This window comes from Lycorma delicatula, chromosome 11 (genome assembly GCF_047948215.1).
Source record: "Lycorma delicatula isolate Av1 chromosome 11, ASM4794821v1, whole genome shotgun sequence".
Lineage (NCBI taxonomy): Eukaryota > Metazoa > Arthropoda > Insecta > Hemiptera > Fulgoridae > Lycorma > Lycorma delicatula.
Genome location: NC_134465.1, coordinates 67,655,681 through 67,680,487, shown reverse-complemented (window position 1 = coordinate 67,680,487; position 24,807 = coordinate 67,655,681). Strand labels below are relative to the sequence as shown.

At 29.0% G+C, this 24,807-nt stretch overlaps 1 protein-coding gene across 1 annotated transcript in view; it reads right to left on the bottom strand.

Annotated features, from left to right (window-relative positions):
* Tmem131 (Transmembrane protein 131) overlaps positions 1–24,807 on the bottom strand; it is a 125,486-nt gene that overhangs the window by 55,760 nt on the left and 44,919 nt on the right. The window contains exons 7-13 of the mRNA XM_075379066.1: positions 22,864–23,027; positions 21,267–21,447; positions 17,472–18,023; positions 14,842–15,084; positions 11,948–12,145; positions 9,508–9,721; positions 2,096–2,465 (exon numbers count right to left, since the gene is read on the bottom strand). Coding sequence (XP_075235181.1) covers positions 2,096–2,465; positions 9,508–9,721; positions 11,948–12,145; positions 14,842–15,084; positions 17,472–18,023; positions 21,267–21,447; positions 22,864–23,027 — 1,922 coding nt within the window. The remainder of the gene's footprint in view (positions 1–2,095; positions 2,466–9,507; positions 9,722–11,947; positions 12,146–14,841; positions 15,085–17,471; positions 18,024–21,266; positions 21,448–22,863; positions 23,028–24,807) is intronic.

Here is a 24,807-nt window from a genome sequence, read left to right as displayed (position 1 = left end):
ATTGAAATGATTTTTGAGTTCGATGCAAATGCGAAATCTTTGAGTTACAATGAAAGGCAAGCTCTATGGAAACCCACCTTGTACAAGTCTTACAGTAGTTCAGTTTGCTTTAAATGATGGAATGAGTTGTGCTAACAATTACTCTACATTTTTCAGCAATTTGTTCAACTGTAAGTCGTCGGTCTTCTTGGATAAGTGAATCAATCAAAATGAGAATTAACTCCCAGGTCGAATCTGTTACCAGAAGCCCGAAGTGATGCTCATCAGTCGTGCTTTTGTGGCCACTTTTAAACTTTTTCACCTATGTGTAAAAACTTACACAGTTCATGTAATTACTGCTGTATTATTTGTTCATACAAAAGAATATTTCTGATGGTTGTACACTTTCCGAAAGTAAAAATTGGATCACAGAATGCTGTTCTTCAAAAGCACTTTCTTCAAGCAGACACGTCATCGTAACTAAGACTTTTTTGTACTTAAAAAGGTTATGTTTACATTAATATTAATCAAAACACAAAAGTGTTCCAATTGCCTACATTAAGCATTTCCTTCACTAAAAATGTTTGTTTAATTATTATAACTGACCCTCACACTGTGCTTCAGAGAAAAAAAGTGGGATGCAGGTTCTACTTCTAAAATATAAATGGAACACTATATTTTACATTATGTAAAATTTAAAATTTTCAAGTACAATAGTAAAAAAAAAAATAAAAATAAAAATGACAATCAATCCCCATACTATATAAAGTGATTATTATAAAGAAGCATAGTAAGGAAGAACGTTATACAATCAATTCAGACTAAGGTTTATGTAAAAATTACAAATAAAAAATGTTACTTGAATTCAGTATTTTATCAAATTTATGTGAAACTGAGGTAAAAAATTATTTCTGTAACTAGTTTCACATCATAATATTCATTTAAAACAAAATAGCTTAACAAAAATGTATTGAAAAACACTATTTCACTAATAATTTTAGATCTATAAAATTGAAAAAAATTAATTACCTAGTTGTAAAAATATGGCTTATATTTATTTTCAACTTAGGAAGTAATTTCAGAAAAAAATTTTGATCATCAACAATCAGAAATGTCATTTATGATACTTTTTTGGAAAGCTATTATTTCTTTAAAAACACAAGTTTATACGAATCTGACACTTAATACAATTTGGTAATTAAAAATAAAGCGTAAAATCTAAAAGTTAATCACAAATTATGATTGCAGCTAATAAATAAATTATTTACTTAAGAAATAAATTTAGTTCAAATTTAAAAACAATTAATCTATGATGATATATGCCATACTGATCTTCATAGGAGCATAATCAATTTGGCTACAACATATAAAACTATCTCCATATGTTTACAGATTTCAAAGTTGTTATTGGTTATTATCACGACATAATAGTTATATGATTATTCATTTTTCAACCTTCAGTAGAATTCTAATTTTAATGCTACTGCAGAGAGAGGTAAAATTTTAATTTTACCTGTTATCTTGGTACATGTAAAATGATTTTGCTAAAAAAAGGTACGATACAGAAAGTTTTGTTTTCTTTCATTTCTTTACACAAAGATAAAAGATTTATACATGCCAATTTGACCTTATTAGAAACAAAACTTTACCTTACAGTTGTAGTGTAATAGAAAACAATAAAAATGGATATTTCATTTACCCAAATTTATGTTTTTTTAAATATACACCAAAATATTAAAATAGGATAACACTAAAAATGAATACCAGAGAAATGACAATGTTCTTTTAAGCAAATCTCTATTATATTAGAAAATAAACAATTTTTTTTTCAGAAAACTTATTGGTTTAGAAAACATTTTCCTACAAAATAATATTAATAAAAAATAAAAATAAATTATACATGACACACTGAATTCTTAGAGATGTAGTATATTATAAATGTTTTGCCTTGAAAAGGAATAAACTGTCCCGGACATGCAACAGATAAATAAAATAATTTATCAAAGAAAGCATAATGAAATGAAATCTTCTCATAAAAACTGTGAAATACAACTAGCACTTGTAAAGAATACAGGCATTATCCTATATCAATACTAGTTAAAAAAGATTCACTTACCTATCTGGTATATTATTAATAATTCCACTTGCCATAGGATAACTAGTTTCTAAAACAATCTGTATTAAAACCGAATGTCTTGTTGCTGGATTAATAATAACAATATCTTCTACAGTAAAATTACCGACTTGCGTCAATGGAAATCTAATGTGATCTTTACTGTTATGAATTAAACGTGGCCACGTTAATTTGACAGCGGCTTTAAATTTAAGATCCCTTACTTGAGTCGTATCTAATCTCAAAGATAAATTCAATGGCTGGGAAGACATATTGATATAAGCATTAAAACGCTCCGTTAATAAATTTAAATCAGTCTCTTTTGTATAAGCTGGTAAATCAGTTATACTGCCGGGGTCTGGTTGCACCCAACCTACAATACATAAAAAAAAAAATTAAACCACATAACTACGTTATTATGTTTGAAGAAATAAATGTGATATATCACAAGAAAATAATGGTTAACATATTTTTTCAATGCTGAATAAATGAGCTTATAGTTATATATATTTTTCAATTCAATAAAGTTTAAAACAGATCGATTTTATTACAAAACATAAATATTTTTATAATACCAATATCATCTGTGTACACTACTACACAGATGATCTAATATACGTCATTTTTAATTGTAATCTAACATATACAATGAAAAGTAATAAAATACCTGAATTTTAAAAATAGATGTGTTATTCTACAAAACTTTGCCTTTTCTTCATAAACATTGTAATTTTATATAACATGGTAACAGATTTCCAAGGAAAATGATGAAGTTATCAGAAATGTCATAATTTTAGAAATAAAAGGTAATCCTCTAATTAATTCCAGACTAAAATATGTTCACATTAAAATTAATAAAGGTTAACATAAACCTAAAAAAGAAATTAAGGTTTCTTATCCTAAAAAAAGAAGAAAAATGTACAATATAGTTACACAGAAGAAATGCGGGCAGTCAGGTCTCTACGAATGAAAAACTATATGAAAAAATATTGGGAACAAAAGAAGCAGATTGCTCATTCTCAAACTCATTCTTCCAGGATTTTGAAATAATGGATTGATTAGTGTTCACGAGTGGAATTAACAGTACAATAATAATAAAGGTTAACATTATATTTGCTAATTTCTTTTAAGGACAAGGCATTTAATATGAAGAGAGAAAAAATACATTGAAATAAAACAAATAAATTGAAAAAGAAATTAACGAAATGCTGCTATAAAAAAGGAGATTGCAAGTTAAATATTTCAATAAAAAATATGTTTCTCATTTTCAATTTTTAAGAACTGTAATTTACTTGAACATACTTAAACTAATTCAAGAGTCCATTTTATTTGATTATCATATTTTATCCCTCCATATAATGCCAATTGTAAAATCAGAAAGAGCAGTTTTACGTCTTATACGATATATTTCAAATTCAGACCCTTGAAAAGTATCTCATCATACAACTGCAGTTTAGAGCCTAAAGTGACAAAAATGGTAAAGTTAATGATTTATTTACTCTTGGATGAACAGATTTTTATACCAAAACTTTTATTCACTTAATAACATTTTTTTTATACTGGACATGGCAGTACAAATTATTACCTAAATATTGTGATTAATATGATGTTAAAAATTTATATAATGCTACATTTTAGCAACAAAGTCAGGAACACACATCAAGGTGATCCTTTCAATGCTAACATCTAATTTTCCAGATGTTTACAGTACAAGCTTAACATAATGCGTTTTCAGGGCATTGAGTAAGATTTTTATGCAACATATGGTGTGTTTTACAGAGCTATATAATATGAACTGCCATGTATTAGTCTATTAATATATATGTTTATATATCGTTGTACCGATATTTTTGTGAAATATCAATCGTAGTTTATCATGTTTAGCTGTTGTTGTTTGTTGACAAACTGAATTAATGGAGGTTATCGAGATTCAATTTTTGTGTTGATTTTTGCTGTGTTTCTTTGCTTATTCATTGTTTTGCATTATAAAATTGACAATGAAGAGAATCAGGTCACCTTTAAGTGAATACACTGTAGAAAATTAGAAGAGGATTATAATACAGATAATTTTTGTCAGGTGTTGATAGTAGTATCACAAGTGACAGTAGTATCTGACAAATCAAGTGATTATGTAGATGACACTAACAACAATCCTGAAGCAGACAAGAATTGACCATCAACATCAGATAATTTCATTCAAAAAACATTAATAACTAATGATTCTGACTATGATGAAAATATTTTTATTACATAAATACAACATATTTTCAAAATAAATTGTAATTCTGGTAAGATGATGAACATTTTTGGCTAACTTTTTCCCTCAAGAAATACTGAAGAGCATGGGATCAAAAAAATCACAATTTTTACATTTTAAATGCAAAAGATTACTTGCAAAATGGATTTATATTTAAAATACATGTAAAAAGTTTTTTTTAAAATTAAAAAAGTATTTTTTGTTACCAGTAGAGTGGGATGGGCAAAAAAGTTTTATAATTTCTATAATTAAAAATATGTAATCAATTTTTGGGGAGGGATGAGTGTTAAATAAATTTTTTTGGTAATTTGTGATCTTGATAAAAAAAAAACTTTTATAAGAAATTTTTTTTGCTAAAGCACTCCAGTCGACATTTTATTTTATGAACCCACCCCTTTTTTTCAAAAAATTTAATATGTTCTTTCCTCTGAAGGTAGTACCTGTCTACCAAGTTTGAAGAAGGTCGGTCAATGGGATCCAGAGTTAACAGGCCAATATACATATGTCTCTCTGACAAAATATATTTTTTTTGGACTCGGGACCACTGGAATAAGATTCTTTTCTGCAGATCATTTACAATTTATTTTTTTACAAATTTTATTTTTTAATGTTTCCTCAAAGCACAAAATATAAAAAAGACCAATATTTTTAGATTTTTTTGACTGTTCTATATACTTTCCTGTTAATATGATAGCTGGGAAAGTAAAAATACTGTTTAAAAACATTTCTTTTATTAAAATCGATTAATTAAATAGCAAATGAAAATGTACAGGAGGTACTAATCTAAAATTAACATACATTATTTTCTTATTTTACTATGACGTCAGTGTGGAGTGGTATTGTTGGGTAAAGTTAAAAAATAAAAAAAACACACAGCTAGTATTTGCCAAAAGAAATTGGACTTTAATGAGAACAACTTGATATAAGTTAATTATTATAACCTTAAAAACTACTTAATACATCAGCTGAAATCAGCGTCTGAACAATGATAGTTAACTGAAAAAATACATGAGTACACGCTTCTAAATACAGATTTTTACAATATACGTTTTTGACAAAGCCTGAAGGATAACATGAAACACCTTAGTTTTAATTATAACTTTAGAAAAATATGACATCAATAAACATAGTATGTCTGAAAACTATTGCATTACTGACAAATGCTGTAATATTGAAAAATTAGCAATGAACAAATGTCATAAACTTAGAAAAACAAATTACCGTAAATCTTGATTGGCATTGGCCTTTCCTGATTTATGAACCACAAACTTAACGTTAAATAATGTAAAAATGTAATTCTATTTTGACGTAGAAAAAGACACAATAATATTACAGTACAAAAGAGTTAAATTACAATATAATCACACTGAACTTAATTGAGCACGTGAAATGGGTTGCAGCTGAACAATGACAGCCTTCTGTAAGTGACCTGTCGTGACTGTACTAAAGTGAAATTGAAACTTGAACGGCATAGGTAGGATGAACTGAATGTTCCACAAATTTGAATGATAACATAAAGGTTTAACGTAATGAGTAATGAAAAACTGAACTTGCCTGTAGCACACAAATATTTGCCAGAGATGAACTCGTAACAGCAAGTACAGAAGAATACCTATGTAGTCCTGGGCGTAGTCTGCACGGTGAATCAGGAATACAGCGGCGTGATGTGGTTTAGTGGTAGAATGAGGCGTGGAATCTCAAATGTGTAGTGATGAGTTTGAAATTCTGCTTGAGCGTGAGTGTTACCACAAAGTTTGCAGGAGAGTATTGCCCTAGGCGACTGCAGTGGTGAGAAGTTGGATTTACTCTGCCGAAAAGATGGCGAAAAAAGGCGGGGGCAACCAGATCCAGGTAGTGGACAGGAGAGTGTGTGTGTGTGTATTAGTAAGGGGACGAAAAAATAACGGGTGTATGAAAAGGGTAGTCAGAAATAACTCGATAGAATAATAGGCGCGGTCGCTAAGGATGACGGTGGGAGGGTCGAACACAAGAACAATAATAAAAACAGGTGGGCTTTACAGACCCAGCAATACGAAACCAAGTGGAATTCAAACATTCCTTGTAACAAAGCAACGGGACCTACCCTAGCTTGGAATTCGTAGAAAATAACGGAAAACTTTACGCCAGAATGGCGTAAACAGGTATAGTTAACTATACACAAATAAATATTCTATATTATTTAACATTCCAAAAGAAATAATTTTAAATGACTATTTGAAATATTTACAAATATAATTGTTGCAATTAATTTCCTCTGAGTCATGTTTCACATATCATCTTTTATTATTTCATTTTAAAATGACTAATATACATTATTTACATTCAAATTCAATTGTTTTAATAAAAATTAGTTATTTCCATGCCCAAATTATTCTTTGAAATTAACTCATTAAAATTATAAGTATCACAAATCATTACAGAAAAACTCCATTTGAATAGCTAAAGTAAAAGAAAATACACATATTCACGTGTATTCGTAAATATTGATATCACTTATAAACAATTTGATAGTGGTAAACCGGCTGGGCAGAAAATCCTATTTCCAGAGCACAACACCCATATCACCCAACACAAATCTAACAATTACAAATAAATTCCCAAAAATATTTACACAACAGTGAAAAATAAACAATGTACATTAGAATGGCATAATCACAATGGTTGTAGGCGATGACAATGTTAACAATCACTCCTAAGGGACCTAAAATAACCGTTCTCAAAAATAACTTGATGTACTTGTTCTCAGGCTTACTAGGAAACATGGGAAGTAAAGTGGTTTCCTGTTGCCCTCTTTGAATCGATTACTTATTACATATCAGCATGCCAAAATCCACCGTGTACATGATAACCAACCTTCCACCTAACATTTTCTCACTATTTACTCTCTAAAAAATAATATTAGTATCTCATGCATCTTTCACACTTAATCTGGGTAAAAATTACAAGACTGGGAAAAAATTTAAAGCAACTGTCAACAAAAACAAATAGTACCAAATTAATTTACATGGACAATAAGAAAGTCAAAAAGAATACAGCTCTTAATATATATAGGATGAAAATTATGAAGTTTTATAAAATTTAAAATGAAGAGGTCATAACAGCCTTAACCTGGAGTGGGGGAGGGTTGTCTAGCTCGGGGAAGTGTGATACTGAAAAAAGACAACCTTGACAGGTAGAACCTCACAAGAAAAAAAAATGGGATTGTTGGGTAACAAATCATGAACACTTTTAATTAATCTCAATTTTAAAATATAAACAAAAATTAAGATTTAAAAAAAAAGAGGCAAAACGTTTACTAACAAGAGGATAATTCAATAATTAAAGATACAAATACGTATGGAGCCAAAACAGTTGGTAAGAGCGTTATAATACTTTCAGAACAGTAATTTAGTATCCCTGTGATAATGACTTTTGTTGAGTAAAATTGTTTTGTTTATAAAATCTCATTTCACAATGGGAAGTCTTCTTGAAGTTTACTAATTAGTTGAAGAGTGTGGTGTGATCCATTTTTTGCTTTAAAAAGGTAAAAAACCAGTTATCATTTTACTCTTGTATGACCAAACAATACTGACATTATATGAACCAAAGAAATTTTTTCAGGGGAATAGAAAAATTTAAAGGTAGTCAAACTTAAGTGTCTTCAAGGACAGCTCTGAAAGTCCAATTGAAGTTTCAACTTCAGTGCTTCAGATTCGCGTACACTCTCTCATCCAAGAAGACTGAGGGATTATAGTTGAGATTCTGGCTCAAAAATTACAAGTGTCGGTCAGTTCATAACATTATCACCAACATGCTCTAATACCATAAAACACATTCAAGATGGATTCCAAAAGAGTTGATAGATCACTGTAAGGAGACACGATTTCCCATGAGCACAAAACTAAAACTGTATCAACAGGAATGAAATTTTTTTTGCCCAATATTCTTATCTCTGATGAGACACAGATTCACCATTTTGAATCAGAATCAAAAAGACAGGAGTACGGAGTACAAGTGCACGAATTCACTTGTGAAGAAAAAAATTACAAATCTAACCATCACCAGAAAAAAATCATGATATTTATTTGATTATTATATATGATATTTTGGAATGCAAATGGCCTGGTTTTTGTTGATCTTGTAGAAAAGCAGAGAACAATAAACAACGCATACTATTGTGGCATCTTTATCAACAAAGTGAAGCTCAGCAGTACTAAGAAAATGTCCTAGGTCTCTACGGAAACATTCTACTTCAAGAAAACGCCAGGTGTCATACAACTCAGGTAACTCAAGAAGCCTTCAACAAATTGCATCACGAAATATTACCTAACCCCCACATATAGTTCTGATTTGGTCTCATGGGATTTCCATTTGGTCCACTCAGGGATGTGCTACATATTAAGAAGTTTAATGGGCAATGTCAATGTCACAGAAAATGTGCTGATTGGTTCTGACATCAAGACAAAAATTTCTTTGTGAACGCATAATTTGAATCAGAGATGGAACAAGTGTATTAATGTTGCTGGAGATTATGTTGAAAAGAGAAATAAAAATCACACTGAATAAATAATCATTTTAGCTATAGATATAAACTCTAGAAAATATGCCAGCAGCAATCAGTAAAACTTAATTCCTTGTTGTAAAGAAGAAGTTTGGAAGGAACCAATTTACTACAGATGGCTTTGGCAGCTGATATTTGTTTACTTACTTGATAATGAAGAGTGCTGCATACATGACATTTTGATTCCAAGAATAAATTAGTAATATATTAAACATGAATCTTATAAAATTCTCTTTGCATTAAGACATTCATAATTAGTTTAAATGCAGAAGAAAGTGTAAAGAGTGAATATTATATATGGGGAACACAAAATTAGAATACATAAAAAACAGATAACTATAGTCTGCTAACATGTGGTGGAGTGGTAGTGTTTTAACCTTTCGTTTTGGATTCAAATTCTGGTGTAAATCTTACCTGTTGAGTTAATTATACAAAATAAAAGGAAAATAAACATAAATATACTGAGTTAGAAAATATGAATACATAATAGAAAGGAAAAGATTTCATCAAATCAATGAAATCACTGTCAATGACTAATGAAAATGAAATTGTATAGTGATATAAATAATTAAAAATATCAATAAATTACAAAATATGATTGAATATAAATTCACTTACCCACTGTATTATTTTTAATTCCTAAGTAACTAAAATCGCCTTCCTCAGCGTCCCATGATAATAAACCTAAATGACTTGTGGATGATGGTGCAACCAGTGGACTAGAAGCAGAATAACTAAAGCGTCGATCTGCAGATACCGATGAGACACCAGTAACTGTCATACCAACTAAAAACTGTGATTTCACAGATAACGGTTCCATGCATATTTTACCCTAAACAAAAAAAAAAAACACATTATGTAATAAATAATAGAAAATGTTTTACTTTTTATAGCTTTACTTTTATTACAACAGAATAAAATCTCACATAAAATTAAGCAGATGCATTCATAATGGTAGTGATCATAAAACAAAACAAAAGTCAACTAGTACTGGGTTTGTTTGCAAATTCCTATAAAAATGTTATCAATATTAAAGTTTTTTAGTCTTTATCATTTACTGCCAAATAAAAGGCCATTAACTGAGTAAATACAACAAGACGGTTGGTTTATTCTATGCTAAGGCAGATTAGTAATACTAATTTTTTTTTTGTATAACTTTTTATTTGAAGTTCCATAACTTTTAGTGATAGGGATCTAAAAATGTAGTTTACTATTCTTATAAAAATCAAGACTCTAGCTTAGGCTTTAATTGAACCAAGTAAAGTAAATCAAGTAATTGAAGTTACTTTACTCACTTGAAGTTACTTTAATCAGTAATGCTGCTGGCCAAGCCACTGAATATACACTTAAAATCCAGTGAGGAACTAACTGAATGGTTTATAATTTTGTTAGATATAGTATGGCACAAGAAATGGGAAATTTTGAAGCAACTCTCACAAAAGAAAAAAAAAATGAATTTACAAGTTTTATTGTTGAAAAAAAAAGTAAATTACACGTGTTAATTAAGTGTCCTGACACAAAAATCTCAATTTCTAAAAACAATGTCCATAAGATGATGATCATTCGAACGTATGCATTCCTGGAAACGAATGCTGAGATTTCGCATGGCAGTTTGAAAAACTCCCATGGGAATTCATCACGCAGTCTGATGGTTTCATTTCCTATTGCCGATTGTCAGGGGCTCCTTCCAACTGAAGCTCAAACTGCTTCAATACTTTCTGGGATTCGTTGACCTCCAGTGGTTTCTTTTTTAGAGCTGAACCCATCTCCTTGAAATTCACAATCCGTCTTGATGGCGTGACAAGATAGAACACAACCATGACATCCTAAATTGCAATGATGTCAGAATTCCTGTTGAGCAGCAGTCACACTGTCACCGTTCTTGTAAAATGCCTTCATGGCAGATCTACATTGCATACCGAGCCACTGGTCCATGATTACTAAATGGCAGGTAGTTATGCACAGAAGGATGCCACTCCTATCTTTTTACCAGCTTCTCAGGATTGCCCACTACTACTTTCAAAATTTCCCATTTACCTGTGATACAATTACCCAAAAACTCTGGAGATGGTACTCCTCAAAGAAAGCTAAGCCTTTTTGGATTGTTCTTTGACTTCTGAAAAGAGAAAAAATTAATGCTGTAAACGCTTTACATAAACCAATGAAAACTGTTCATCAGTAAATTGCTGCTTTCATCCTAAATAAAAATTTGATCTTCTAAAGACTTGTCAGAGGAGAATTAAGCGGATCATTAATATAATATAAATATTCAAGTAAAGACATATAGAAAAATTATTCTACTTATAAAAAAATTTCATAAAAATCAATTATTGCTCGATCTAGTCTTCAGATATCAAAAATATAACTGGCAAAAAAAGTACAAAATTAAACTTATTATTCAAATCAATAATCAAAGTGATACATTAAATCAATGGAATCATCTAATTAGTATAAGAATGTGACTGAATCAAAAAATGACAAAAAAGTTTTTCATCCCTTCACTTACTGGAAATAAGCTCAACACTATCAAAAAGCCTCTTAGATACCTAAGAGGCATTATATTATGTGAAACAAATTTACCTATTTTTTAAATAAAATTTTGAAATATGAAACTCATAAGATCTGCATTTCCTTGTCCCTAAACTGATTATGACTGAAATTAAATGTTGTTAATGCTCTAAATACAGAAATCATTTTGCCATATTACATCCAAACTAGAAGAAAGAGGCCAACACACTTACAAATATGTTTGTACACAGATCCTTCCAGAATTTTTCAATACTAATATACATAAATATTATGTATTTAAAATTTAGAGGGATCACGAAATGTCATGAATGTGCAAAAACCCTGATAGCGTACTGTCCCTCATATAGTATATGGTATAGCTATATAGCATAATGTATAAATTAACAGTATAACTATATAGCCAGAAAAATAAAAATAAATCTATATATATTTACTCATACCTATCACAAATTAGAACACACATACATCATATAATATGAAGAAAAAAAATTGAAATGTTAGATAAAATAATAATACTAACAATACTCACTGGAAAACAATTATTAAATACAATAGGCTGAGGTTCAACTATAAGAGAACCATGTTGTATTTCAAAACTAGTTTGTATCTTTATCGTTTCAAATTCTGTGCGTACCCAAATGGAACCATCTAATAAGCCAGGATTTTGACCAGCAAGAACCTCCAAATGAAATACAGCAAAATGTTTGGGATGTACCACTGGTACTGGCTAAACAAAACACAAAAATCAATAATAATTAACATATTTACATCAATAAACTTAAATATATTGCATACATTTCTACTAATACTTTTATTTTGTGATTCCACCACATAAGCTTGAAGCTTGTGCGTGTGATATTTCTGAACATAATTTTACCACTTAATGCTTTTTACAGCAATTACCAGAGAAAAAAGTTCTTATTATGCATTTGCTCCCTCCAGGAATCAAGAAACCTTGTCATTTGTTATGGAACTTGTGTACCTCTGAAATTACTGGTGCAATCATAAGCTTTCGTCAGTGGGATGAGAGCACCCACTAGATCACTGGGTATCTGTGGAAAGGTCAATCAAACTTAAGATTCTAGATATAGAGAAGGGTTTTGGGAATTTCAGTAATTTTTTTCAATTTTTCCCTACAACAATTAATTGATAGTAAGTTGATATAACCTTAACAACAGACACTTACAGCTGGCTTATTTTAGGATATGAATAATGAACAAATGAAAGATGCTAATGGGGAAGATGTTATTTACCCGCTCATTAGACACTCTCTTCATCTAGTTGGATGCAATTTTGTTTGATAAAAATCCTACCTTCATTACTGGATTTAAATGATTTTGGAAGGATCTATCTATTACGAATGTACTATAAAGTAACAGAAAATTACTTCAAATTTATTATCAGAGATGCAAATCTTTGGCAATTAGATAAAGAACATTTCCTTCCCATATTTTTTTTTTTATACATTTCCATAGAGTAAACTTTTCTTGCATTTAAAATCCTACTCTGAATTTTATTTTTGTAGGAATTCCTATTCTTTTCATACATTTTAAATGTTACAAGATATATCCACACAAATATAAGTTGTTTCAAACTAAGCTAATAAAAAATGAAACTGACTGACTTTATATGGATAGGGGGATAGATATTTTTAGATTGTCTATGTATAATTTTACTTTTTTTAAATTGACTACTGTCAAAAAAGTTATGTTTTTTGGTGATATAATATTGCATTACTGCCTACTAACAGTAGGCAATGATTATATGGAGTTTTTTTGTATTTTTTCTAGGCTTATTCCTTAAGATCTCGATCTGATAGAGTTGGTGCAAGTATGACCCAATGTCTATGATGTATTTCTCAAGCATGATTCTTAGATGGAGTGCTGTGAAGTTTCAGAAGCAGCATTTAGTTGCTTGTTTGTGGTGATCAAGTAAAGCTAACAAATTTTTAACATTTTCTGAAAGATCGATAAAACTGAACTTTGAGCTGTTATGAAGTGCTTTGTTTTAAATGCTTTAATGCCAATGGTTATACTGAAAAGTTTAAGTTTTCTTTCCCTTTGAGTTCAATGGTAAAAAAGTGGGCTACTAAATTTAAATGTGAGATTGTATATCCATTTAAGATGATGAAAACTAACAAAAACCATTACAACCAATGAAATCATCGCAAAAATCCACAATGCTGAATTAAATGAGTGTTGTTCATATCACAAGCATCTTGATAGACTGTATCCACTACATTTTACACGACGTATGAGTAAGGTTTCCACTTGATGGATGCTGTGTTTGTTAACAGCTGACCAAAAGGCATTTTATTGAACACTGCTCAAGGGTGTTTGGACTAACATGAATCTGCTGAATTTCTTTGACACTTTACAATAGCAGATAAAACATGGATGCACCATCACACACCAGAGATCAAAAAACAATGCTAACAGTGAGTGGGATGCAGTTCCTTTGGTACGGTGTTCATAAATTTCCTGAAAAAAGGCAGAACATCAAGGAATATCATGCTTCACTACTGGATCAACTTTTTGAACTACTGACCACAAAGAAAGTATTTTTTCTCATTATAATGCAATTGCACCATGATCTATGCATCTAGTGCTTTCAAAAGTGTTGTATTGACTTGTTCTCTTTCCAAACCTAAAGGAATGGCTCGCTGGACAAAGATTCACTTCAAATGATGAGGTTAAAATTGAGTTGGACAAATCGCATTATAATGAAAGTATTAAAAAAATGGAAATTCATTGGTTTAAATGTGTTGAATTGTAGGTGACCACGTTAAAAAAAAAATTCTGAAAAATCATGTTTTTTTTTGTCAGGACTAGATCTTACAAAATATATCTTGTAAAATACAAAATCAAATCTTCTTAATCCAAATAAACCTCCTTTAAATAATTATATCTACTAATGAATTTACATTTCACTACGTAAATTCAATCCTTCAGTGTCTTTTACAAAATCCAGCGGAATGATAAATACAACAGTTTTTTTTTTTTAGTGTAAAATAGTTCTTTAGTGATAACATTTTTTGTGTTTTAACATATACCCACACAAATATCTCTAAAACTATCATATTATATATCTCATAAACAATAATGGATCAGTATGAGAAAACATCAACAAAGTATGTAAGCCACTAAAAATATTATAGCACATTACAGTAAACACAACTGAAATCATAACCTTAACAGAAGCTGCAACCTAACAAAATTACTTTGTAAACTACAGTAATACACGAAAAAAAGGCCTGTGAAGGGGTAGGCATGTTTTCTCATTATTACATAATGAGAAAATGCAGATAAAATGCAATAATGATGTCCCTATCTTGAAGTCATCTTGCTGAATGAAACTCAAGGAAGTAGTGCCTTGTAATAAATATAAAAAATGAATAAATATTAGTAAGAAGATAAAAATTACCTGTACAGTTGTAAAATTTTTATGGTAACTAGCAGCTGAACCACCAGCAGATAAGAAAGTTGTTTTATTGCCGGGTATAACGGCGATTAAACGTACCGTACCCCCGGCTAAACTAGTACCCCAACTACTTAATGTGACTGCCACTGGATTATTGTTAATAACAGCAATAATAGCTTCTTTAATACTTTCACTACCAACCATACCTAAATGAAGTTCTGTTTCATTACCATCTGGATGTATCACCTAAAACATAACAATATAAAATTAATATTACTATCAATTTACAACAGGAAGATATAAATATATGTACTTAAGAAAAGCAGAATTTACCTGGTTATGATTTGGAACTCTTAAATTAGATTTATTCTGCAACCCTGGGTAGGAATGGAGTCTGATGACAAATCCAAATGACTATGTCCACATGATGTTTAATTTATATTCAAATTTATTTAGAGTTAAGAGAAGCCATTTTTTTTACTGAAAGAACAGCACATTCCACCCATATGAGATATTTCTTCTATATTCAAACGGGTTCCACTGATAATAATTTCCCTACGTGCAGCAGATTAACTACAGCCTAAAAAAAATTGTAATTTAAAATGTGATTTTTGAACTAAACTTAGTTGCATAATGTGCCAAAAGATGCAATGAGTCAACATGACTCGAAGAGTTCTCCATGATGCTATATGTTGATTAATATGTATAAAATTTAAAAAATTGTTACATTTAGATCTTTATCAGTGATAACAAATTTGTTCAATTTTTTAGTTGTTATTTAGGCTACTAATTATAGTGAATTCACACAGGTTAATTCGCGTATTTATATGAGAAGTAGTGTTTCCCTGAAATCCTGCTTTATGAAAACTTTTTATTTGAATTTAGTGCTATCCAATTAGATGTATACTAAAAACAAAATAAATATATGGTTGAATAAACAAATGTTAACTGTGATATATTTATGACTTGTGCATTAAACCAAATCTTTCTTTACCTTCTGTAATTAAACAATGGAGAACATCTCCATATAAATAAGAATGTGAGAAATAAAAATATAAATATTAATGTAATAAGTTTGATTATTTTTAGATATGTAGAGAAATTAAACACACAAATTATTTTTTCTAACACATTTTCTTATATGCTGTACAATGTACACAGAATATTTTATTATGAAACTTATTTCTTAATTTTATAAAACTCTGTTGTTTAAAGTTGTTCATAGTTGAAAGATATCTACTAATAAAAGATTTCACTATTTAAAAAAACTAAATAGAATACAATAATTCAATGAATTAGAGCATACAAAATTAAAATCAAAACAGCATTATTGTAAAATATGACTATTTTTATTATAATTGATCACGATGATTTACAAGTGAAATTGATAATGTTAGTGTTCAGCTGTAGGAAACTGTGTTCAAATATTGCAGGATGTATTAAACTGCTTTAATAAATATTGAAAAAGCCAACAGAAGATTGCATAACATTCTCAGGTTCACCTTTGACAAACCCTTATTTCAAATACATCACTCTGTATTTAAATATTAATTTCTACTTAAAATCTAACAAATAAATTATTAAGACAAATAGAAAACAATTTTAGATAACACATTTAATAAACAATTCTATAGATTGGTTTCTACAGTATTCCTAAAGGTTTTGATGATATTACATTATGCTGGTACTGAATGAAGCAATTTTATGTCACGTAAAATCTAATAACCCATTGTATATTTCCCTTACAATAAATCATTTAAATTAAAACTTGCACGTTAATATAATATTTGTTTAATTAATATTAGAAGAAATGTGTGATATTGGGTATCACCTTACCTGTTTATCTGCAGAAGTAAAGACTGGAAATTATTCAGTCTGAAAATGTTATGCTGTTTTCATGTGAAAATTTTGCATTCCACTTTAACAATTCCAATCATATCACAGATATGTTTTAATTTGAATAAATGAGGTGTTATTTTCTTCATAATAAAAGACTTAAACACTGATATAATAAAGAATTACTCAATAAAACTAATATTTATAAAGCTATTAATGATTACCATATTGAATTTTCAAAGGTAAAATTTTGAACTCATTTATTTTGTAGATGTTGTGAAGGGTATATGTAACAAATAAACAGGTTTTTGAAGTATGTGGTGAAAACTATTTAGAAATTATTTTGAATATTCTCCTACTCCTAATTATGATATAATTTAAAATTTTGAAATTTTAAATAACATAACATGTACTTTCATCAAACCAAAACTCAACTGTTTTTATGACCACTATAAAAAAAATCAAAATGGGCAGAAACTACACCTCTACCTTTTTTAATTTTTCCCAAAACTTAATACCATTAATGGTCTACATATAGAAATCTTTTGAACCATTTCAAAGAATTTATGTGAAGTTAGTCCGGAGATATTAATCAAACTATAGGGCAACACACATACGTATGTTAAATACAATCAATTTCTGGTTTTTTTTTGTTGGATAAGATGTTTATATTCCCAAACAAATCTAAAAAATTAAAAAAAAATGTTGGATCGATCTATATACTTTCCCTCTACAGCAGCAATAGAGCTACAGCTAGGAAAGTAAATATAAAAAAATATTATGACAAAAATACTTACCGTATTAAGACGCCCATCATAACACACAAGAGGTACTGATAATGTAGATATATTGGATTGTACAAGTAATTTTGATTCCAACTTTAAATCAGGTGGAAGTGTTATGCCTTGTCTAACAGATAATTCAACGATTTTCCTTTTTTCATTAGGTTGTAATATAACAGGAACAAATTTATCCAACTGAAAATTATTAATTGCAGCATCATCTTGTAATGTAACATTTGTAATAGCGACCGGCACTTTATAACTATTGGTTAAATAAAATGGTCTTGAATCAACATATGATTCTGTTAAATCTGATCTAAATTTAGTTATCTGTTGATTGTATAACAGACCGCCGATTAAAACTGTAGCAGTATATGGTATAATAAGTTTCTGATTTCCTTGCTTACTCTTAACTACAATACGTCCAGACAATAGACCTGATTCTAAACCAGCTTGCCAATCAAACGTTAATACGGCTACTTGTGTCGGTGATTTTGAATCTGGTGGCACTTTCACCGGTTCAAAATCAATTTTTAATGATTTTGAAACAGGTGTATTTATAACATTCTGCAACAAATAATAATAAATTATTCTAGATAAATACACAATATATTTATCAATTTAAATGAATGAAAAATGCTGTATTAAAAACAAAATGAAACAAGAGTTTATTCCTGAAAATATATAAACCAACAATACACAAACTTCAAATCAAGATAAATGTGTTCAAGAAACCCCCCTCTCCCCGCCAGTGTTATTTACTGTAGTATGAGTAAACAGCAATCTTCTTTCTTTAAAGAAAACACTGCTGATATAATCTACCCTTACATTTAAACTGTTCTTTTCTCCTTTTTCCTGTTTAGCCTCTGGTAATTAATTACCTTTCAGATAATACTTCAGAGTATGAATGAGGATGATATGTATGAGTCTAAATGAAGTGTAGTCTTGTACAGTCTCAGTTTGACCATTCCTGATATGTGTGGTTAATTGAAACCCAACCACCAAAGAACACTGGTATCCACGATCTAGTATTCAAATCCGTGTAAAAATAACTAACTTTACTAGGACTTGAATGCTGGAACTCTCAACTTCCAAATTAGCTGATTTGGGAAATTGTTGTTCTCTAGTTCAACAAGGTAAATCTACTTGTATTTATTAAACATGTCCTGTAAGGACTTCTGAATTGCAATATACATAGAGATGGTAATTTTAAATTTAATTACGATAATTTTATTTCACTCATATGTTTTAATAAATATACATTCAGTAGTTATTTAATAAACATTTAACATAAACCAATCAAATACTAACAATTAAATTTTAACCTCATTAAAACAACATATATACAGTGCATAAACAAATTAAATTCCATTAATTAAACAAAAATTTGTACTATTTTTGTTTAAATTCCCTATAAAAAATAAAATTCCCCTATTAAAAATTAAATTCCCTTTTATTATTCTACCATGTGGTACAATAATAAAAGGAAATTTAGAATGGATTGTTTATTCAGAAATAAACTATTCATACTCTTGTATGAATAGCTGCATTACAAATGTTTATTTATCACAATTAGAATAGGAAATATATTTCAGTTTGTTTTTCTATAACAAAACATTCATAGAAAAATAAAACAAAAATAAATTTACTTGTTAATAACTTCAATTCCAACAAAGACTATTTTCCTTTAACTAATACATTAACATTTTTCTATAGCTTCCAGAGAATTTAATTTCATTTCAGAAAACCATTTTTTTTTTTTTTTTCATAAAAACATATTTAAGTCCATATATGACTGTTGCCTTTTCTCACATTTTGCCATTCTTGCCGTGGAAAAAATACACTTACATCCATCTCACAAACTTTCATTAATATATATTGTCATATTTACAGTCAGCCTGATATGCTCAAAGCTGAAATTTCTCTTTATTTTTATTTTTTATTTTTAATAAATTTCTCTTTAATTAATCTTGAACAAATCATGCATTGATACCTAATGGAACAAGTCCTTTCTTTTACTAATATTGTGATAAGCACCTACATTTTCTTCATTTACTTTAACACCCAAACTTTTATCCACATACTAAACAATTCCAATTAAATTTTCATTTGGAGTACTAGGAATACTGTGAATTTCTATAATTATATTTGCCCTTGAATGCAATTCTGGATTGTCCAGTCTTTCTTGTAAAATATTTGCTTTCTCCAAAGTTTATTTTCAGTATATTTATTATTTCCATAATTTTCTAGAACATGTGTCCAGTTTTATAAATTTGGCCTTAATTTATTTACAAATATTTTTAATTTATTGATTTTCTGGACTCACTGAACTATGTACCCACGTAGATGAAACCAAGCTACATCTGAGAAAAAAGCTTTATTCAACATTTCAATTATATTGGTAAATAAGACATTACAACCAATTACAATTCTTGAATATCTGGCAAATTGTAAAAAGAAAAAGTTTTATTCTAGAAAAAATTAACGTTTATGACAAAAAAAAAGTAAAAATAGCTTACAAAATGCATAACCATATTATAAAATATTTAAGGAATAGTTAGAATAAAAGTGATGGAGAGAATTTAAGAGGAATATATCAAATTAAACGTAATGAATGTAATAAAATTTATATTGACAAAACTAAAATATCTTTTAAAGATTCATGAAACATTATACGGCTTACAGAAACAAGAAATATCTAATATGGATGACATTTGCTGCAATGTAACTGATTTTAAAAATAATTTAGAAATTTGTAACAAAAAAATAAATATACTTGAAAAATACTACATTTATAAATTTAAACAAAACATGGAACGATTAATCAGTAAATCACTTTTGAAAATTATACTTTAATTAATGACACAGTAAGTTGTAACAGTTGGCAACAACGTTTACAAACATAGCTGGCATTACGACTTAAATTTACACTGTTCCAGCTGGTAGTAATATTGTATATTGAATTTTTGCAATAGTTAGAATTTACATTTTCTTCATTTTTTAAGTTTTTATTTATTTTTTGTGTAATATAGAAGTAATATGTACCAACTGATACAGGATATTGTGAAAGTCAACTTTTGGTATTAATTATTAAAGTTTTTCTGTTACTGTGTTTGGTAGTTGGAAATTAATTGACACAACGGTCAGCATACTTATGAATTATTTGAATTTCCAGAAAGTTTTATAAATATATATATATTTTACAACAAATTATCAAAAAGACATGATTAATGTGCACTTCTGAGAAAATAGAGCAAACAACAATTTGTAAACTTCTAAGTAAATACTTATGCAATGCTGCTGCCTAGGCTTTACAAGCAACTTACACTAACACTGAATTGGTCAAACCAAAGCTACTGTCTAATAGGTCTATGGTCTAGTAAGGTGTGAAAGGCCAGCCATTTGCCACTGACAATCACAAAATTGAAAACAATATTTCCAATTATAAATATTTAAAAGCTAATAAACTCATGAAAAAAGATTTAAATAATAATATTTTTCATGAAACCATTAGAGAAAACTAGGCCATAAGAAACTGTTCACATGCTGCTGTCAAATGATTACGATAAATATCAATTGGATGCATATCTTAATGTATATTTTGAGGGTCAATGTGATAAACTTCTGGATTCCATTGTGACAAGAAATGAACTGGTATTGATGAAAACACAGTAATAAGTATGTCAAAATCACATTTATTGATACATTGTACTCCTCACAAACCATATTTCTTAGTCTGGTAAAAAAATAGTAAACAGAAAGTTAACAAACAGCAAGTAAAAATCTACACAAGTATGCATATAAACTTACCTGAACCCTGATAGGTTTTTTCCATGAATTGCGCAACATTAAACGCATTTGTTTTGGTGGATCCTGACTACCACCAATACCAAAATCGATGATATCATCTGGACAATACAACCCAGCTGATGAACTAACTTCTACTTCTAAAGGAACCACTAAAACTTCTTCACTGTTATTAACTTTTAATCTACATTAATAAAAAAGATGTAAAAAATATTTTAAACATGAAACATCAAATGAAATATAATTTTATACTTAACAAAAAATTCTCCTAATTAAAAAATTGACATGGCTGTCATTTTGAAATTTGTGATTATGTTTACACTATTTTTTATTTATTAAATATGATTAGTAACATGTGTACAATATAAGGTATATTGTATGTATACAAAATATTATAGTATTTCTCAATCCGATCTTGATACACATTTTTCTTTAAAAAACAAAATAGTAAGAAGAAAACGAAGAGAAAACAGCCATTTTTTGTTTACTTTGATTTATAAAATACAAAACTGAACAGCCAGCTGTAGATTTTTAATACTCTGTACATATCACTCCTTGATAAAATTAATGAATTAGTTTATTTCTGAACAAATGTTTAGTATGTAAAATATAATGTAGTTTAGTGTTGGTTGTAGTCCTTTTTCTAGATAGAATGGATTTATTTCTTCTAGATTAGCTTTATTAAATTTTTATTCTTAAAACCAACAATTTCTATAGATTAGAATAAACAAACCGAGGTGTAAATTTAATGAAAAAAATGCTTTTATGTTACACTGTTAAAAGAAAAAAAAAAGAAGCTAAATGGAACATAAAATGCTTTAAAACAAAGAATCTGAACATAATATCTTACAATTAGATTTCTTCTCATAAATGAACTGAAAAAACATAAAACCATAATACTACATCACAAGTTCATTGTGATCCACTTATCAAACAATAAATTAGAAATTGATTGGGACATCTGAATGAAAAATATTTACATTAAGGAAAAAGGCAGGCCATACAGAAAATATGCAATATGATAAGCAAGGGAAAAAGAGGTTTAGTTTACTGGTTCTGAATTGTGAAGTAGGCGTTTGCTTAAAAACTGGTTTAAAACTTATAACGTAAAGCAAAACAATTTTTTTCAAGATACTGCATTCATATCCTATTTCTTTCAAAACTTCTACAGAATAAAGCCTTTAAATATTTAAGCTAATGCCTACTGGACAAACCGGGAAGTAAAAACTGAAGAACCTGCACAAGCTACCAAACCAAACATCATGGTTTAGCTTAAAACAAAGTAAGTCAAATAGAAACCAATAAAGGCACACATACAAACAAAAACTTTCGAAGAGAATTTTACAACCTAAATTCTAATGATTTAATTTCCAAACAATGAATGGTATAAAAAGTCAGAGGGCATCATTAATATAAAATCAAACTGTTGACAGAAATGGAGGGTAGAATGCTACTGGATTCCATAATTATTAAATACGGCAATACAGTAAAAGATAAAGTTATTATAAACTAATTCTCAATAGATACAAAGAAATTAATTAAAATTAAATTAACATAAAAAAAAATTAATTTATTAAAACATTTAGTGATGTTGATATACCTTATATATGCAGTATAATTTTTTTGTGCGCGCGCATGAAACCGGACCCTGATTACCGGTTTTGTAAGGAATGCTGGGATCTCCCATAAATGTTTAGGGCCTTCAAGCTCACCAGATGGCAGCTCAAGATGGAATTCTCCACCACTACTGTACACTTCCACCAGCTAAAAAATAGAAAAATAAAAACTAATATTGTTAGAAAAAATAAAAATTAATATTCTATCACAGTATTGCTTGCTTAAGAATGATTAAAATTAAGCGTATTTTATAACTTAAATCTTGAGTTTTACAGGTAAAGAGATTTATATGCAGAATAGTTAGTTATTCATGTGAAACTTCTGTAATCCCCTGGAGCTGCAGCATAGACAGGAAAGTGCATCATACAATAATATCACAACATTTTTGCTAATTATCAATGGTAATTTACTTTATTATATTAGATCATTCAAATAACGTAATTTAATTCAGTCCAAACAACAAAAAACAAGAAATATTTTGATCTTCGATCATATTCAGTCTTCATTTCTAATTCCCTTACATTAATATCCTTTATTTGCACAGTTTTGTATTTATGCAGACAAATTTTTACACTATCATGTAATTTATGAATGTTAAAGAACAAATAAACTTTGAGAGGCACGAAAAGAATTAAAGATTTCACAAACCAGTAGTACAATACAAACTTTATTCAGATAATAATCATGACAGAACAGCATTTGAAATAGTGAGCGTAAAGTTAAAAACGGAAACATGAAACTGGCCAGACAATAAATGACCCATAAAATTAAGATATAATGAAACTTTTAGAAAGTTATAAACAACTTTTAAAAAGACTATGAACATGCTAACTTTGGCTAAGTTAAGAAAACTGATGTAAACAAAAGTTTAAGCAGCAGTGACCAATTTCATGTAGCATCCCTCCAACAGTTACTGAACATAGTAAAACTTTACCATCTCAGCTAATTTAATAGGAAAAAGATTGTGAGAGAGGTTCATGAAAAAAAGAAATTTATAAACTTTCCAAAATTGCCAACAAGTGAGAAGTTGGCAAAAAAGCAAACAGGAACTTATTATTTAAAAAATTATGCCTGATCCATTATAACTGCTAGTAAAGCCAAAAAAATTAGACAATTATTTTGAGAAATAAATAACATACCTCAGTTATATTTTCTAATATTTGTTATTTTAATTAAAGGTACTTTTTGTTTTGACAATAGTTAATATGATACATACAGAAATAAATATTGCCATTAAATTTATTTATTTATTATGACTTTACTCTTTGTATATGAACTCTGCTACCTATTTACAGGGTGGTGCACGAAATGATCCAACGTTTGTTTTGGTAATAATTGTTTATGTTAATCATTATTAATATGCTTTATGCTGGTAGAAGTGTTGACAGTTCATGAATATTAGTTTCTTCTCTTTCCAAGTGTGCTGTTTGTGTATTGTTCCAAGATGGCTGACAAAGGAAGACTGACTGTTGAAGAGCACGTAAAGACTGTGTTGGTTTTTAATGAAACAGAAAGTGTGGTGCTTATACAAAGATGGTCTTGTGCACATTTTTAACTTGGTGGTTGCCTCATATAAAACAATCCCCATATACTTTACGAAAAATTTAATAGTGATGGTTCAGTGTTTGAGGGTAAAGGCGAACAATGAGGGTAAAGTCTTGCCAATGTTCGTTCTCCACAGAATATAGTAGCATTGCTAAGGAGCCTGGACAAATCAACAAGAAAAGCAGCTGCACAACTTGGGATTTCTAAGCAATCTGTGCAAGAAATTTTAAAAACTGATTTGCATTTGTATCTGTACAAAATAACAGTGTTGCCTTAATTAACAGCTGACAAAAACATCAAAGAATGGCATTTGCTGAATGGGTTGTGAACCAACACGTATTGTTGAACAATGTTTGGTTTTCAGATGATGAACATTTCACCT